At 43.2% G+C, this 17,390-nt stretch overlaps 1 protein-coding gene across 1 annotated transcript in view; it reads right to left on the bottom strand.

Moving 5' to 3' along the window:
• The window catches only part of LOC126427352 (neprilysin-2-like), a 292,261-nt gene that overhangs the window by 6,346 nt on the left and 268,525 nt on the right, over positions 1-17,390 (bottom strand). The window contains exons 14-15 of the mRNA XM_050089684.1: positions 13,262-13,393; positions 7,558-7,739 (exon numbers count right to left, since the gene is read on the bottom strand). Coding sequence (XP_049945641.1) covers positions 7,558-7,739; positions 13,262-13,393 — 314 coding nt within the window. The remainder of the gene's footprint in view (positions 1-7,557; positions 7,740-13,261; positions 13,394-17,390) is intronic.

The following is a 17,390-nucleotide window of genomic DNA, read 5'->3' as shown; positions in this document are numbered from 1 at the left end:
CCGTGCCAATTTAACCTGACTGTTAAAACTATTCAGAAAACTGATTTTTCAAATAACTGAATTTCTGTTTTCTTTCTGACTATTATCTACTGTAATAAACATAGAAATGGAAGAAGGATTGAAAAATTTTGACCCTCTCAATTCTGAGATACATAGGATTGAAGCATTAGATACATAGGTAAAGAAAGGAGAACTTAATCTGTTCACAGTTCACTGCTTTTCTCGAAACGTGATAAGTGGTAGAATACTAGTCTATTAAAAAATCACCTTTATTCGCCAACTGGTTGTAATTTTTTGAAACTCTGCCCAAAAGTCATGTGTGTTCAGGGATCGTATTACTATTTGGGCATTAGGAATAGTAAGTGCTAGAGTGAAAACTGAGCTTGAAGATGTCTTTTTTTCCTTGTTAATTTGTCCATTTTCAAGGGCTACAGGCAAATAACGACATATTATGTAGCTACAGGTGCCATATCCGTTACCAGTTCTTTCTAGTTTTATTGTATACTCTTAATGAATTGTCTGTAAGTTTTTAATTTGTTACCCGTACCACAGTTTGCTTACTATTATTAGTTCATAGAAATGACAGACAAATATTTAATCTTTCACTTCTACATCACTTCATAAAAATATCTCCAGGCTAGGCTCGGTGCCACTCTGCAGAGGAACTGCCGTACAGGCCAGGTAGGGGACCAAGCTTTGCACACAGTACGTAAACCGCGTGCCTTAAGGCACGGCGACAGGGATGCTATTGTCTCAGCAGTGCTGTACCGATTCTTATGCGACGTGTTTGTTGCTGGTTTCTGTCGGCATTATCATCAAAATAGCACTTATCACTTTCACGTTTTATACGACAATGCAATATTTCAGACCAATGCAAATTTTACAAAAAAAAAAAAATAAAATCATTTAAATTTTGGCACGGTTGCTACTTCTTGCTGATATTTCGGTTTCTTTACTAGGTTAACAGTAAATAACAAAAAACACCTGTTATAATTGAGACCAAACAAATACCTGATAATACCTGTTATTCAGACCTAAAACAGTGGAACTGGTTTTTACCAGCAGTTTTTCCCCTTCCCTATACTGCACCCTACAGCCACAAGAACTTGTCTCCTGTAGCCTGTCCTTGACCTTCCTCCACAACATGTTGTTGTTGTTGTGGTCTTCAGTCCTGAGACTGGTTTGATGCAACTCTCCATGCTACTCTATCCTGTGCAAGCTTCTTCATCTCCCAGTACCTACTGCAATCTACATCCTTCTGAATCTGCTTAGTGTATTCATCTCTTGGTCTCCCCCTATGATTTTTACCCTCCACGCTGCCCTCCAATACTAAATTGGTGATCCCTTGATGCCTCAGAACATGTCCTACCAACCGATCCCTTCTTCTGGTCAAGTTGTGCCATAAACTTCTCTTCTCCCCAATTCTATTCAATACTTCCTCATTAGTTATGTGATCTACCCATCTAATCTTCAGCATTCTTCTGTAGCACCACATTTCGAAAGCTTCTATTCTCTTCTTGTCCAAAGTATTACCGTCCATGTTTCACTTCTATACATGGCTGCACTCCATATAAATACTTTCAGAAAAGACTTCCTGACACTTAAATCCATACTCGATGTTAACAAATTTCTCTTCTTCAGAAACGCTTTCCTTGCCATTGCCAGTCTACATATCCACAACATGTACCACATAAATGATATTGAACTGAAACCGTCAGCTTCCGACAGGTGTAGTTCATATACCTGGATGTGGACAGCTGAAAATGTGTGCCCCGACCGGGACTCGAACCCGGGATCTCGTGCTTACTTGGCAGACGCTCCATCCATCTGAGCCACCGAGGACACAGATAAACAGCGCGAATGAAGGGACTTATCCCTTGCACGCTTCCCGTGAGATCCACATTCCCAACTGTCCACAATCTACATACGTAATGAACCTAATAGAAATTTGTCCAGCCACTCACTACTTGAGCACAATAAGATGACGACTCCCGTAAGAGTTTGGGCAACCTGTGTGCACTTGCACAGACAAAGGTCAGTGACTGGGTAGCCTTTAACTATCTATATGAAGATAGTTACTGTTCTCGAAAGAACAGATCCCATTGATGACCGTGCAGCTTCTATAGAATAGATTATAATTAATTGAAACCTTCAACTGCCAACAAGTGTTGTTGATATACCTCGATGCACATAGGTTGCCTGAACTCTTACGGGAATCGTCACGTTAGAGTGAGCGAGTAATGAGTGAGTGGCCGAATATCTGTTAGGTACATTACGTACGTAGATTGTGGACAGTTAGGAATGTGGATCTCACGGGAAGTGTGCACGGGATAATTCCCTGCAATCGCGCTGTTCATCTGTGTCCTCGGTGGCTCAGATGTATAGACCGTCTGCCATGTAAGCACGAGAACCCGGGTTCGAGTCATGGTCGGGGCAAACATTTTCAGCTGTCCACATCGAGGTATATCAACTACACCTGTCGGAAGCTGAAGGTTTCAATAAATTATCATTTATTCCAAAGCTGCACGGTCATCAATGGTACCTGTTCTTTCGAGAACAGTTACTATATTCATATATTTACCACATACCCTGCTACATTATGTACGGTTATTAGTAAATACCTCTGGAGCTTCAAAAGGTGAGTGCAAGAAAACTACAAAGTGTACAGAAAAAGACTGGCCATTTGCACACAGGGTGTTCTGTACAACCCTAACTATGTATATATGGTCAGTTCGTCCATTCTGGGAACTGAGAATCTCCACTGTTTTTGCATGTTATCGACACTGGTAATAGCGAGATATCGGTCCCAGGGAGACCGAGACTTTCGGGCATGTTTGAATTCAGTAACATATATGTTACATATTGTCTTGCAGAAGGCAAGATGACCATTATTATAATACTCAATAGTAAAATAATGACTTTATTGCTCATATGATGCATTTCAGAATTAATCCGTCATCAGATATCTGGGAGTGATTACTGCACATTAATATGGAGAAACCCCATTATCTGCATGCAGGAATACCTCCTGGCTATATGATGCTGGATAAATTCTTAAACGTGTCATACGCCCGATGTTTGACTTTTACCATTGTGACTCACTCAGCCTATATGCACAGCTACTGATTGTTTTAATTTCAAGTCTGACACCGGATAACAAATGACGAAAGAAATCATTTTTTCATGAGATATAGAACTAAAATTAACAATTGTCAGATTTTTTTTCTTCGAGTGTACTGTGAAACCCTGCTTACTGCCGTATTTCATGGTTCTAGGCCAGCGGGAAATACCCTATAGGTACTGATGAGCGAGTTTGTGAGTATTAAAATATGTGAAATAGATGGCTGCATCCTTACTGCACTGACTTAGAAGATCCACTGCATTACTGTGCCAAGGCACTATAATCCTCAGTATATGACATAAATCTCAATTTCATATTTGTACCAGTTCCTGAGAAAAAATGTCTGTGACTGTCAGACAGAAGGACGACAAGATGAATCTACAAGGAAGGGCTCCGTTCGTACCGACAGAGGTACGCAGCCCTGAGAATGGCACGTATAAGTGGACAGGACAAGTCTCCAAGTTTCGATCTGTAATACATGCCCTTGCATAGTTGCACTAGAGAGTAGGAGTGTTAGAACACGTACAAAAATCATTCACTTCAACTTCTCACATCAAATTAGTTCGCACCTGCAGACGGAGAAAACAAGAAAGACATTTCCAAAAGCAGGCTGCTGTCGCACCTTTCTGGGTGATTTGCATCTGCGACCTCAATGAATAGCAGGCGCATAGTGCAGTTTGCCACATCGTAAGTGATGCCAATATTGCACACCTCTAATGCGAGTTACAAACTTGGAGACACTCTCCATCTACTGTTCAGTATCTGTTTTCTATATATCTTACAGTTTTCAGCAGTCGTCTTCTGAAACCTAGGAGTTACCCGTGAATAAACATGTATTGCACATATACACCGTGAAGTGCATGGGAGAGGGTACATTCCCACTGTACCGTATGTGACGGTTTCATCCTATTTCTTTAGCAAGTGGAATGAAGCAAGAATATCTGCTTAAATGCCTCTATGCTTTCTGTAAACAGTTGAATCTGGTTCTGAGGTCCCTACTGGAAAGATATGTACGAGACCGTGGAATATTTCTAGATTCATGTCACACATCTGTTTCTTGAGATATCTCTATTGTGACTCATTGGAACTTTCAGACTGTTCTGTGTCATAGCTAACGAACGGCATTATCTTAAAAAGGTCTAAGGTTACTATTTATTTTGTCTGCCCTGTCATTGATATACAAATAGAACATCAGCGATCGACTGGACCATGACTCTCATTAGTTTTTCACCTGTTGATGACTGTCCATCCAAGATAGGGAGAACTGGACGCCATAAGAGGGGGATAATTTATTGCTGTCAACAAAAATATTGTGTCTGTGGAGGTTGAAACTGAGTCTGACTGTGAAGTTCTCTGGACGAAAGTGGCAAGCCTATGTAAACTAAAGTTAACTATCAGATGTCTTTGCCGCTCACCAGATTCTGCTGTAAAAATTGTCGAGTCATTCTGGAAACATCCCCCAGGCTGTGGTTAAGCCATGTCTCCACAATATCCATTCTTTCAGGAGTGCTAGTTCTGCAAGTTTTGCAGGAGAGCTCCTGTAAAGTTTGGAAGGTAGGAGACGAGATACTGGCAGAAGTAAAGCTGTGAGGATGGGGCGTTCGTCGTGCTTGGGTAGCTCAGATGGTAGAGCACTTGCCTGTGAAAGGCAAAGGTCCCGAGTTCGAGTCTCGGTCCGGCACATAGTTTTAATCTGCCAGGAAGTTTCATTGTCGAATCATTCAAATAAAATCAGTACAGTGGAAGCATCCAACTGATGAAATATTAGCTGCAGGTGACTTTAATCTATCGAGTCTACTGGGACATCTAAATAGATCTATTGCAGGAGCTATGGACAGCCACTACTTTTGAACATGTTTTCTGAAAACTGTCTTGAACAGCCAGTTAGACAACCCACACACAATGGAAATATTTTAGACCTTGCTGTTATAAACAGATCTGACCTTGAAACTTCCTGGCAGATTAAAACTGCATGCCAGATCAAGGACCTTTGCACACCAGCTGGTGGAGCACTCGCCTGTGAAACGCTAGTCCCGAGTTCGAGTCTCGGTCCGGCATAAAGGTTTAATGTGCCAGAAAGTATTGTATCAGTGCACACTCTGCTGCAGAGTGAATATTGCATTCAAGTCCGACCCTATCAACTGTGTTAGTATAGAGACTGGATTAGTGATCACGATGTCATCGCAGCAACGATCACTACTACAGTTATTAAATCCACCAAGAAGGCTAGGAGAGTATTTGTGATAGAAAGAGCAGACAGTCATTAGCATCCCTCTTAAACAATGAATGGATGTGATTTAGTTCCAATATGATGGATGTAGAGGAATAGTGTGGAAAGTTTAAAAGGGCTGTAAATAATGATATGGAGAAGTATTTGCTGAATAAGTGGATTAAGGATGGCAGCGATTTGCTGTGTGGGTTGATAACAAAATTAGCTGAGGAAGCAGAGACTGGCCAACACTGGGTTCAAAAAAGAACGAGCAAATCTCAACAGGCAAAATATAGTAGAATATCGTGCGTCTTTAAGAAGATCGATGCGCCTAGCATATAACAACTTCCACCATCGTACCTTACTAAAACATCTTGCCGAGAACCCAAGAAAATTCTGGTCCTACATAAATTTGCTAATCAGGTCGAAGGTCATTTGTCGACCAGTCTCATGAGGCAGCAGAACATAGCAAAAGGAAGGCCGAAGTTGTAGATATCACATTTAAGAAATCGTTCACACAGAACAATCGTACAAACATACGGTCACTTGGTCATCCCACAGACACCCTTATGGATGACATAGAAATAGGCATCCCTGGAATAGAGAAACAACTGAAAGTGTTGAAAAACGAAAATTCGCCAAGTCTGGATGAATCCAAAAGTGGATTTAGAGTAGCATTGTCAGTTTCAGAAAGCACCGCTCATGCGAGGCTCAGCTTGCCCATTTCTCAGATGCAATGCTGTGGATGATAGTCAACAGCCAGATTCCATACTTCTAGATTTCTGAAAAGCATTTGATTCGGTGCCATCTCACAATCTGTTAACGAAGTGCGAGCATACAGAATAGGATCTCAGATATGTGAGTGGCCCGAAGACTTCTTAAGAAACAGAACCCGGTATGTTGTCTACGACGGCGGGTGTTCATCAGAGACGAGGGTATCATCAGGAGTGCCCTGAGGAAGTGTGATACGACCGCTATTGTCCTCTATACACATAAACGATTTGGCTGACAGGGTGGGCAGCAATCTGCAGTTGTTTGCTGATGATGCTGTGATGTACGGTAAGGTGCTCAAGTTGAGTGACTGCAGGAGAACATGAGCCTACTTAGAAAAAATCTCTAGTTCGTGTGAAGAGTGGCAGCTTGCTGTAGACGTATAAAACTATAAGCTGATGCAGGTGAGAGGGAAAAAACAATCCTGCAATGTTTGAATACACCATTAGTAGTGGCCAGCTTGCATTAGTAGTGGCCTGCTTCACACAGTAGTGTCAATTAAATTTCTGATCGCAGTATTGCAAAGCGATACAAAATGGAATGAGCTCGTTGGATCGGTAGAAGGGGTTGGGGGGTTGGGTTGTTTGGGGAAGGAGACCAGACAGCGAGGTCATCGGTCTCATCGGATTAGGGAAGGATGGGGAAGGAAGTTGGCCGTGACCTTTCAAAGGAACCATCCCGGCATTTGCCTGGAGCGATTTAGGGAAATCACGGAAAACCTAAATCAGGATGGCCGGACACGGGATTGAACCGTCGTCCTCCCGAATGTGAGTCCAGTGTCTAACCACTGCGCCACCTCGCTCGGTTCATCGGTAGAAGGAAGGTGAATACTGGATTTCATCTTATTGGGAGAATTTAAGGAAAGTGTAGCTCGTCTATAAAGGAGACTGCATATGAAATGCTAGTGCAACCCGTGCCTGAGTGCTGGTCGAGTGTATGGGATCCACACCATGTCAGATTAAAGGAAGACATCGAAACAATTCAAAGGAGTGCTGCTAGATTTGTTGCCGATATTTTCGATTAGCATGCAAGTATTATGGAGATCCTTTGTGAACTCCAATGGGAATCCCTGGAGGGGAAGTGTTTTATCTGCAAGGAACCACTGAGAAAGTTTAGGGAACCAACACTTAATGCTGACTGCCGTATGTTTCTACTGCTGCCAATGTTCATTTCGCGTAAGGACCACAAAGATCCGATAAGGTAAATTGGGCTGGAGTGAAAGAATATAGCAGAAGATGAAGGGGAAAAGGTACCCTCCACCATGCACCGTGTGGTGGCTTGCGGAGTTTGTGTTTAGATGTAGAAGATAACATACTGTGTCCTCACTACCTACTGAATCTGCTTCAACCATTTGTGGTGACCCCACATTTCGTTGCCACAAAGCACAAGTACTGCAAAACTAACGGGCACACAGAATGCACATAGGGAGTGCGAGGATGAGGCAGCCACTACTGACTTCTTGCACCAGGTCTGCGCGGCGGACACCCAGAACATCTGCCGTGGGGAGAGGCGGGCCAGCGCTGGCAGCCTCGGCTCTGATTGGCCGGTGCGGCGCTCCAGGGCGAGGTAGGCGCGGTACGCCTCCTTGATGCCGCCATTGTCTGCGATGTTCTCACCCTGCGTGTTGATCCCATTCAGCTGCAACACAATCTGATACCATCAGTTGCTATCACTCACCTGCTGGTCACCCATGCATTGGACTGTGTGAATTGATTGCTATAAAACAGCATGCACGTTCTATTATTTCCCTCAACGTATACATTGCTGGGAAAAAATTAGTACACCCTTTTATAGGTTTGTTATTCACTCAACATTTATTGATGCAACAGTGCATATGGAGTGCATGATACAATTACATTCAGAGATCAACAGCACAAGCAGTTCTGAGGTACCCATGAGGTACACCCATATCACGTGGGTGTAATCTCCACAGTCGGCAATGCAGATGCTGACTCTGGCACTCAGTCGATTGTACAGATGGCAAATACTGTCCTGGGATACGTTATCCCATACCCAATCGACCTGATTATGTAATTCTGTAAGAGTTGTCGGTTGACAAGTCACACGAGTCGCTTCTCGCCCCAACATATCCCGCATGTGCTCGGTTGGAGGTAAGGCTGGAGATCGTGCTGTACAGGAAAGTTGGTGCACATATTGCAGAGAACTATGAGTCTCACGGGCAGTGTTCCAGTCGGAACAGCATATCACATTCGTGTTGCAAGAACGGCAGAAGAATAAGTCCACAACACGAGGTGCATTCAAGTTCTAAGGCCTCCGATTTTTTTCTCCGGAATGGAAAGAGATAGAAACATGCACATTGTTTTAAAATGAGGCCGCGTTCATTGTCAATACGTCCCAGAGATGGTAGCACCATACGGCAGATGGAATTTTACCGCCAGCAGCGAGAATGAGAACTGTTTTAAATACCTAAAATGGCAACGTTTTCCTTACTTGAAGAGCGTGCAATCATTCGTTTTCTGAATTTGCGTGGTGTGAAACCAATTGAAATTCATCGACAGTTGAAGGAGACATGTCGTGATGGAGTTATGGATGTGTCGAAAGTGCGTTCGTGGGTGCGACAGTTTAATGAAGGCAGAACATCGTGTGACAACAAACCAAAACAACCTCGGGCTCGCACAAGCCGGTCTGATGACAGGATCGAGAAAGTGGAGAGAATTGTTTTGGGGGATCGCCGAATGACTGTTGAACAGATCGCCTTCAGAGTTGGCATTTCTCTGGGTTCTGTGCACACAATCCTGCATGACGACCTGAAAATGCGAAAAGTGTCATCCAGGTGGGTGCCACGAATGCTGACGGACGACCACACGGCTGCCCGTGTGGCACGTTGCCGAGCAATGTTGACAGGCAACGACAGCACGAATGGGACTTGCTTTTCGTCAGTTGTGACAATGGATGAGACGTGGAAGCCATTTTTCAATCCAGAAACAAAGTGCCAGTCAGCTCAATGGAAGCACACAGATTCACCCCCACCAAAAAAATTTCGGGTAACCGCCAGTGCTGAAAAAATGATGGTGTCCATGTTCTGGAACAGCGAGGGCATAATCCTTACCCATTGCGTTCCAAAGGGCACTACGGTAACATGTGCATCCTACGAAAATGTTTTGAAGAACAAATTCCTTCCTGCACTGCAACAAAAACGTCCGGGAAGCGCTGCGCGTGTGCTGTTTCACTGAGACAACGCACCCGCACATCGAGCTAATGTTACGCAACAGTTTCTTCGTGATAACAACTTTGAAGTGATTCCTCGTGCTCCCTACTCACCTGGCCTGGCTCCTAGTGACTTTTGGCTTTTTCCAACAATGAAAGACACTCTCTGTGGCCGCACATTCACCAGCCGTGGTGCTATTGCCTCAGCGATTTTCCAGTGGTCAAAACAGACTCCTAGAGAAGCCTTCGCCGCTGCCATGGAATCATGGCGTCAGTGTTGTGAAAAATGTGTACATCTGCAGGGCGATTGCGTCGAGAAGTAACGCCAGTTTCACCGATTTCGGGTGAGTAGTTAATTAAAAAAAAAATCGGAGGCCTTAGAACTTGAATGCACCTCGTATTCTGTATGTACCGTGCGCTGGTTAGCATCCCTTCCAGAAACACTGAGGTGAACGGGAGTCGTACCCTGTCACATCTACATCTACATCTACATTTATACTCCGCAAGCCACCGAACGGTGTGTGGCAGAGGGCACTTTACGTGCCACTGTCATTACCTCCCTTTCCTGTCACACCCCAGACCATGAGGCCTCGGGTGGGGCCAGTCTCTCTCGGATGAATGCACTCTATGAGACAGTTCTCACCGAGTCTACATCGTAAGTGCAAACGTCTACATCTACATCTAAGTGATTACTCTGCTATTCACAATAAAGTGCCTGGCAGAAGGTTCAATGAACCACCTTCAAGCTGTCTTTCTACCGTTCCACTCTCGAACGGCACACGGGAAAAACGAGCACTTAAAATTTTCTGTATGGGCCCTGACTTCTCTTATTTTATCGTGATGATCATTTATCCCTGTGTAGGTAGACTTTTTCGCAATCGGAGGAGAAAACTGGTGATTGAAATTTCATGAGAAGATCCTGTCACAACAAAAAACATCTTTGTTTTAATGATTGCCACTCCAATTCACGTATCATGTCTGTGATACTATCTCCCCTATTTCGCAATAATGCAAAACGAGCTGCCCCTCTTTGTACTTTTTCGATGTCAACCGTCAGTCCCAACTGATGCGGATCCCACACCGCACAGCAATACTCCAGAATAGGGCAGACAAGCGTGGTGTAAGCAGTCTCTTTAGTAGACCGTTGCACCTTCTAAGTGTTCTGCCAATGAATCGCAGTCTTTGGTTTGCTCTACTCACAACATTATCTATGTGATTGTTCCAGTTTAGGTTATTTGTAATTGTAATCCCTAAGTATTTAGCTGAATTTACAGCCTTCAGATTTGTGTGACTTGTCACGTAATGGAAATTTAGCTGATTTCTTTTAGTACTCATGTCAATAACTTCACACTTTTCTTTATTCAGGGTCAACTGGAACTTTTCGCACCATACAGATATCTAATCTAAATCATTATGCAAGTTGTTTTGATCATCGGATGACTTGACAAGACGGCAAATGACAGCATTATCTGCAAAGAATCTAAGACGGCTACTCAGAATGTCTCCTATGTCGTTAATATAGATCAGGAACAATAGAGGCCCTATAACACTTCCTTAGCTTTCGAAATGTCGTGCTACAGAAGAATGTTGAAGATTAGGTGGGTAGATCACATAACTAATGAGGAGGTATTGAATAGGATTGGGGAGAAGAGAAGTTTGTGGCACAACTTGACTAGAAGAAGGGATCGGTTGGTAGGACATGTCCTGAAGCATCAAGGGATCACAAATTTGGCATTGGAGGGCAGCATGGAGGGTAAACATCGTAGAGGGATACCAAGAGATGAATGCACTAAGCAGATTCAGAAGGATGTAGGTTGCAGAAGGTACTGGGAGATGAAGGAGCTTGCACAGGATAGAGTAGCATGGAGAGCTGCATCAAACCAGTGTCAGGACTGAAGACCACAACAACAACAACAACACTTCCTTGCGGAACGCCGGATATTGCTTCTGTTTTAGTCGATGACTTTCTGTCTATTACTACGAACTGTGACTTTTCTGACAGGAAATCACGGATCCAGTCGCACAACTGAGGCGATACTCCGTAGGCACGCCGTTTGGTTAGAAGACGCTTGTGAGGAACGGTGTTGAAAGCCTTCTGGAAATCTAAAATTATGGAATCAATTTGACATTCCCTGTCGATAGAACTTATTACTTCATCTGTGTGCAGGCAGAATCTCGTTCATCACTGAAGATCACGGCGCGTCATTCTGTGTTCCAAGTGATCCTCCGACAGCACCAGTCAAGGCGTGCAAGTCGATGCTGGAAGACGAGCTAGAGGTGTGTGTGCCTCTAGTCCGTTAATAACCAGATCAAAACACTCTGTGTCGGCACGTCTTGGCTGACAAGCCCTCTTATCTGTGCTGTGGTAGCTGTACGATCTGTTACGCTGCCCTTACAATTCGTCGATCCTGGTGGGCACCTGTGCTGTGTGGATGTCCTGAACCCTGTCTACGGACGTGAGAATGTTCAGGTGACCACCGATACCAGCGCCATTGCACAACTGGCGCTGCACGTCGAACTTGTGAGGCAGTTCTCCGAAATAACCATCCCGTCACTGGGGAGGCCGCAGTTTAACTCCTCTCAAACTCGCTGAGTCGCCTGTAGGAAGCGTGAGTGCATCCCCGTGCTTGCCTGCTTGCTTCACACGTTTGCACTGCACTGAGGCTTCTGGCTGTGAGAATTCCCCATTAAAGGCTAGACACAGATGGCATTCTGGTAGCTATGCCATTATGCTATCTGTTGGCGGGTGATGCTGAAAACATTTTCAGTACATCTACTGTCTTTCAAATGGTATATGCCTTCATCAGATCAAAACTGATGTCGCCTTTCTGGGTGTACCAATTTTTTTCCCAGCAGTCTATACTGAAGAACAGATTGTAAATAATACAACATTACAGTGGTTTGTTCACATTAAATTTGTAAATTGCCTCAGATGTGATGCACCTTATTACAATGATGATTACAGAAATGACTACTGAGAAATGATAGATGACATTGTCACAAGTATAATGATTGGTCAAAAGGGTCAGGTGAATGTGTCACGTAAAAGACATTTTCACAGTAAATGGTCACCACCTCTGTAGCTTAATGGTCCTGAAGGACCCATGTTAGAATCTCAGTTTTTTTCTGATCTAGGGAGGTCTGGTACGATGTCTATTCAGCCTTCTGAGATGAAATGAGCAGATTCTTGTATAAGCAAGATGTGGTACCATCAGGATTCATCTAACAGCAATAAGGGCTGAAGGGTTTGGCAACATGCCGATTGTATGGCCTATGATCATAGATCAGTCCTCGTATCTTGCTGTAGGCAGCAGTTGGCCAACTGGATGAGGCCTAAGGCCTTATGCATGTGTGATATTTACATTTACATAAACATTGGTTTGTCACATGGCGCTAACAAATATACCAGGTGACATCCATATTCACTGAAATTATTAGTCAAGTGGGGCAGACAAATGTCACAGATAATACACACCTCCACCAGAAGGGTGATTAGTCGATAGTACACTCAAAAGCAGCAGATGAGCCATTCTTCATCAGGGACAGTCAAATATGACAAATATGTATCTTGATTAGAGTGATGATTTACCCATATAGAGAAGTCAAATGTGCCAGATGGGGGCATCTTCACCAGACTCTTGATTACTCAGATGGGGCAGACGACTGTGCCAGGTTAAATCCATTTTCATTGAAATGATTAGTCAAATGGGGCTGCAAATGTGGAAGATAGGATACATCTTCTCCAAAACGATTAGCCAAATGGAGCAGCCAGCAGTGGCACATTAGATGCCCATCTGTTGGAATGGTGCTTACTCAAATATGCTAGATGATGTGAATCTTCATTGAAATGGTGATTAGTCAAACGGAAGAAACTGAGCCTCACATAGTTGATTTCAAAACTGGGAGCAGTCTGGCTACTTTCTTCTGAAAAGAGCAGGGTAAGTAATATTTTGGAGAAGAAGGTGGTCAGTGTAAACTGCAGGTGTACTCACGTGCATGCCCGTCTGTTCGTCGGTGAAGTTTCCATACTGCCAGATGATGCACTCTGCCTTCTTCAGGTACTTGTCACGGGTCACAGGATCCCACCAGTCCACAAGGTTCCCGTCCTTGTCAAACTGACGGCCCTGAAGAGTGTTGATGCATTAGAGCTACGTAAAACAAATTAAATATAGTGTAACACTTTTTTTAGTGTTTCATCCACCTACATTACTCTCGTACTTGCTTTCCCATTCCATTCCTGAATGGTGCACGGGAGGAATGGATGACAAGCTTGCACGTGATTTCGAATCTCTCGTATTTTATCTGCTGAATAAAATCTCTCACACTGGCTGTTAAAATACTTCACTGCAAACTTCACACCAACAGAGATGGATCTTTAGATGATGGGTTTTGTAAGGAGTTATGACACGGCAAAGTAATTACTTAGAGCCAAATCCCATCATTCATCATCAAGATAGAAACAGATAGCAGGCTAAAAGTGGTAGTCCACGATTAAACTGATTCAGACGATAGAGCGGGCTAGCGCTTTTAGCGCGATATCTGTTTCTGTCTTGAAGATGAACGATGGGAGTTTACTCTAAGCAATTACTTGGCATGCCATGGCTATTTAGAAAACCTGTCACCTAAAGATGGATCTCTTTTGATGCAAAGCCAGTACTGAATTTTGAATAATAGTATTTTAACAGCCAGAGTGGAAGATTTTATTCACAATGTGGAAGGCCGGCTGGTGTGGCTGAGCGGTTCTACGCACTTCAGTCTGGAACCGCGCGACTGCTATGGTCAGATGTTAAATCCCATAGTGCTCAGAGCCATTTGAACCATTTTTGAACAATGTGGAATTTTGGCTGCAGTTGCCCTACCTTCAAAATAATATCTTATTTTACTGTCATGGCCTTTCCACAAGGTACTTGTAGGATGAAACAACATATTTCTGAGAACATAAGGTTGCGAAATTTTAATAGTAAACCACGCCATGATACACAGAATCTCTCTTGAACAATATGCCACTGGAGCTTTACAAGCATCTCTGTGGCACTTTCTCTCTTCCTAAAGAAACCTGTAACGAAACGTGCTGCTCCTCTTCGCACCCCTCCATTTCCTCTATTAGTGTGATCTGGTATGCGCCCCAGAATGAGAAGCAGTACTAAACCATTGGTCAAACGAGGGTTTGCTAGATTCCTTTGTGGACAGATTACAGTTCCTGTGGACATCTTCCAATTTATCTCGGTGTCATTCACTGTGGTCTAAGAGTGTCATCTGCGATTAGGAATAAAATGTCCTGGATCCTGCATTAGATCCCAGAAATTAGAATGAAAATCATCAGCAATGGCAGGTGAAGGCTTCTCAGTCTTAAAAACGGCATTGTCAAAGTGAGTGGAGGAGCAGACAGAGTTCCAGGGCCCTCTTGTCCTTGGTGTGGTACACTCTCCCTAAAAGATGGAAGAATCAGCAATGATCAAGAGCTTGGCGATGCAAAATGCAATGTAAACTACCGCATTAAAGACACTTAATGTTATCCACAGGAAATGTTGACTGTAATTGAAAAAGTGCCATGATGGTCTCCCCATTGGCAAAAGATACTGGGTTAGTCCGCCATTCACATTTATAGGAAGTAACTGTCAAGGGAAAGGTAATCATGAGAAAAACATTGAACAACCAGCAAAAAGGGCAAAATTGTACAAGCCAGAGTGTGAAATGTCAGAGGGCTGAAAGTGATAGGAAAACTAGAAAAGGTGAAAAGAAAAAGATACATCTATATAGTACGAGTCAGCATAGTGAAATGGAAAGACAAAAACGATTTCTTGTCAGATAAATGTAGGGGTAAATTAGGCAAGATACCTATTTTCTGAGTCAGTACACGGAGTTTAGGTGGCCTCCAGTTTGTAGCGCTGCAGTCAGTCACTTCCCCAGCTAGTTAGGAGGTGTACAGCTGGTGGCACTCCAGTCATTGACCAGCTTGTTCTGCTTGTTCAATCTCTGCTGCCAAAGATGTTACAACTCTAGGTCGTCCTCCATACCCCTGTTTAGAAAAAAAATCGCGAAAGTTCGATCTCTGAGCTCACCCTCTCCTGCCCTGCCCCATCCTCTTCCTCCCCACTATTTTCTCCCCTCTTAAGCAAGCTACATCAGTTTGTGGGAAATAGGCCAGTGAGACAGCTAAGCCAAGAAACACATACTTAGAGCTCCTGATTCCCAACCCCGTATTTAACCAGTCACTAGAAACGGAAGTGTGTCCTCCACAGCCTATGTCTTGTCTGCACGTCCCCACTTGGCACCAAAATCCAATTCTGATTTGGTGTTTTTGTTATTGTTCCATGTCAGTACAAAATACAAATGACTCCTCGTTAAGCCATGTCACGTTCTTGGAAATAGTCTAATCAGAGAGTTTGTAAGCCAACACACACACACACACACGCACACACACACACACACACACACACACCACACACACACACACACACACACACACACACACACACACACACATGGAGTCAGCAATCTTGTTTTCAGTATCCCATATGTCTGGCCAGTGAGGTTCACTATTTCTGCTCCATTTACTGCAAGGCAAGACACTACATACCCTCAAGTAAAATTCACAATCTTGTTTCCATGTCTACATTGTTTAGCAAAATATGTAAAAAAATTGACAGTGTTCGTGTATTTTACAGGCTAAGATGCAGTTGATGACGAGTGTAGTTCGATGTTTGCACCACACTTGGTGGATGTTGTGGTAGAACCTCAGATTAAATATGACGGTGTTATTTCCTTGCATCCAAGTTATCTGTATTATTTTTGTAACTGTACAAAACACATGTTGGTTAAAGCTATATGTTAAGCAGGCAAGACAGTAGAAGGTGACAGTTGCAAACAAATAGGCATTATTATAGATACAAAATGGGGCATATAGTTTCAACTGCCTAGTTTCAACTACTCTTCAAGGTTACAAAACCACACACTTTCAACTACTTTTCAGCATCACCAGGCAAAAGAAATATGGAGATCATCATAAGCTGGAGACTTTTTTAGGGTCTTTTGCAAAGTAATATATAACAAAACAAATATTCTAGTAAAATGACTATTAATTTATACATATAAATTAACACAAAAAACAACTCATTGTTCATTTTTGTTTACTGTAGTTTTCACAGCATCCAGCCTAGTTTTTGGCGTATAATTTAAAGTTACATCTGAGTCATCTAATACATTCTCCAGCCAGTAATCTGAAAAAAGAAACAAAGAAGAAATGTTCTCGAATTCTTATACGTATCTAGTTTACTCCTACGCAACTTGCAGAACTAGTATTCCTGGAAGAAAGGTTATTGCGGAGATGTGAATTAGCTGCAGGCTGGGAGATTGTTTTCGAGAATGAATTTTCACTCTGCAGCAGAGTGTGCGAAGGCAAGGGATGAGACATCTGGAGAGGTAAAGTTGTGAGGCTGGTTCGTGAGTTGTGTCTGGTAGCTCAGTTGCTAGAGCACTTGCCTGTGAAAGACAAAGGCTCTGGTTTTGAGTCTATATACAGCAGACAGTTTTAATGTGCCAGGAAGTTTCATATCAGTGCACACACTGCCACAGAGTTAAAATTCATTCTGAAACTGCCTTGTACATTGATGGAAAAAAGTCTCAGCATAAAAAAATAGTTATTGTAGAGCAATGAAATTTTGAGGATACATCTGTCTAAGTAACATATTTAAGTGATTAAGACTGCATGATCACAGGTTAATGTAAGCGCGAGATAAGCCATTGCAAATGGGATATGCTGGTACATTCATAATTGGCGTAGCCAACAGAGTGTTGAATACAAGCATGCAAACCTGCATGAATTTTCTTGTACAGGTACCATGTGTCAGTTTGTGTGATGGAGTTCCATGCCTTGGTCGGTAGATACATTGATGGTGGATGCTGCTTGTGGATGACGCTGGAGTTGTCATCTGATGATGTCGCATATGTGCTCGATTGGAGATAGGTCTGCTGATCGAGCACAGCAAGGCAACATGTTGGCACTCTGTAGAGCATGCTGGGTTACAACAGTGGTATGTTGGCGAGCGTTGTCCTTTTGAAAACACGCTGTGGAATGCTGTTCATGAATGGCAGCACAGTAGGTCGAATCACCAGAATCAC

This window comes from Schistocerca serialis, chromosome 11 (assembly GCF_023864345.2).
Source record: "Schistocerca serialis cubense isolate TAMUIC-IGC-003099 chromosome 11, iqSchSeri2.2, whole genome shotgun sequence".
Taxonomy (NCBI): Eukaryota; Metazoa; Arthropoda; class Insecta; order Orthoptera; family Acrididae; genus Schistocerca; species Schistocerca serialis.
Note: the sequence above shows the minus strand (reverse complement) of the source record. Positions and strands in the feature narration are given on the sequence as shown.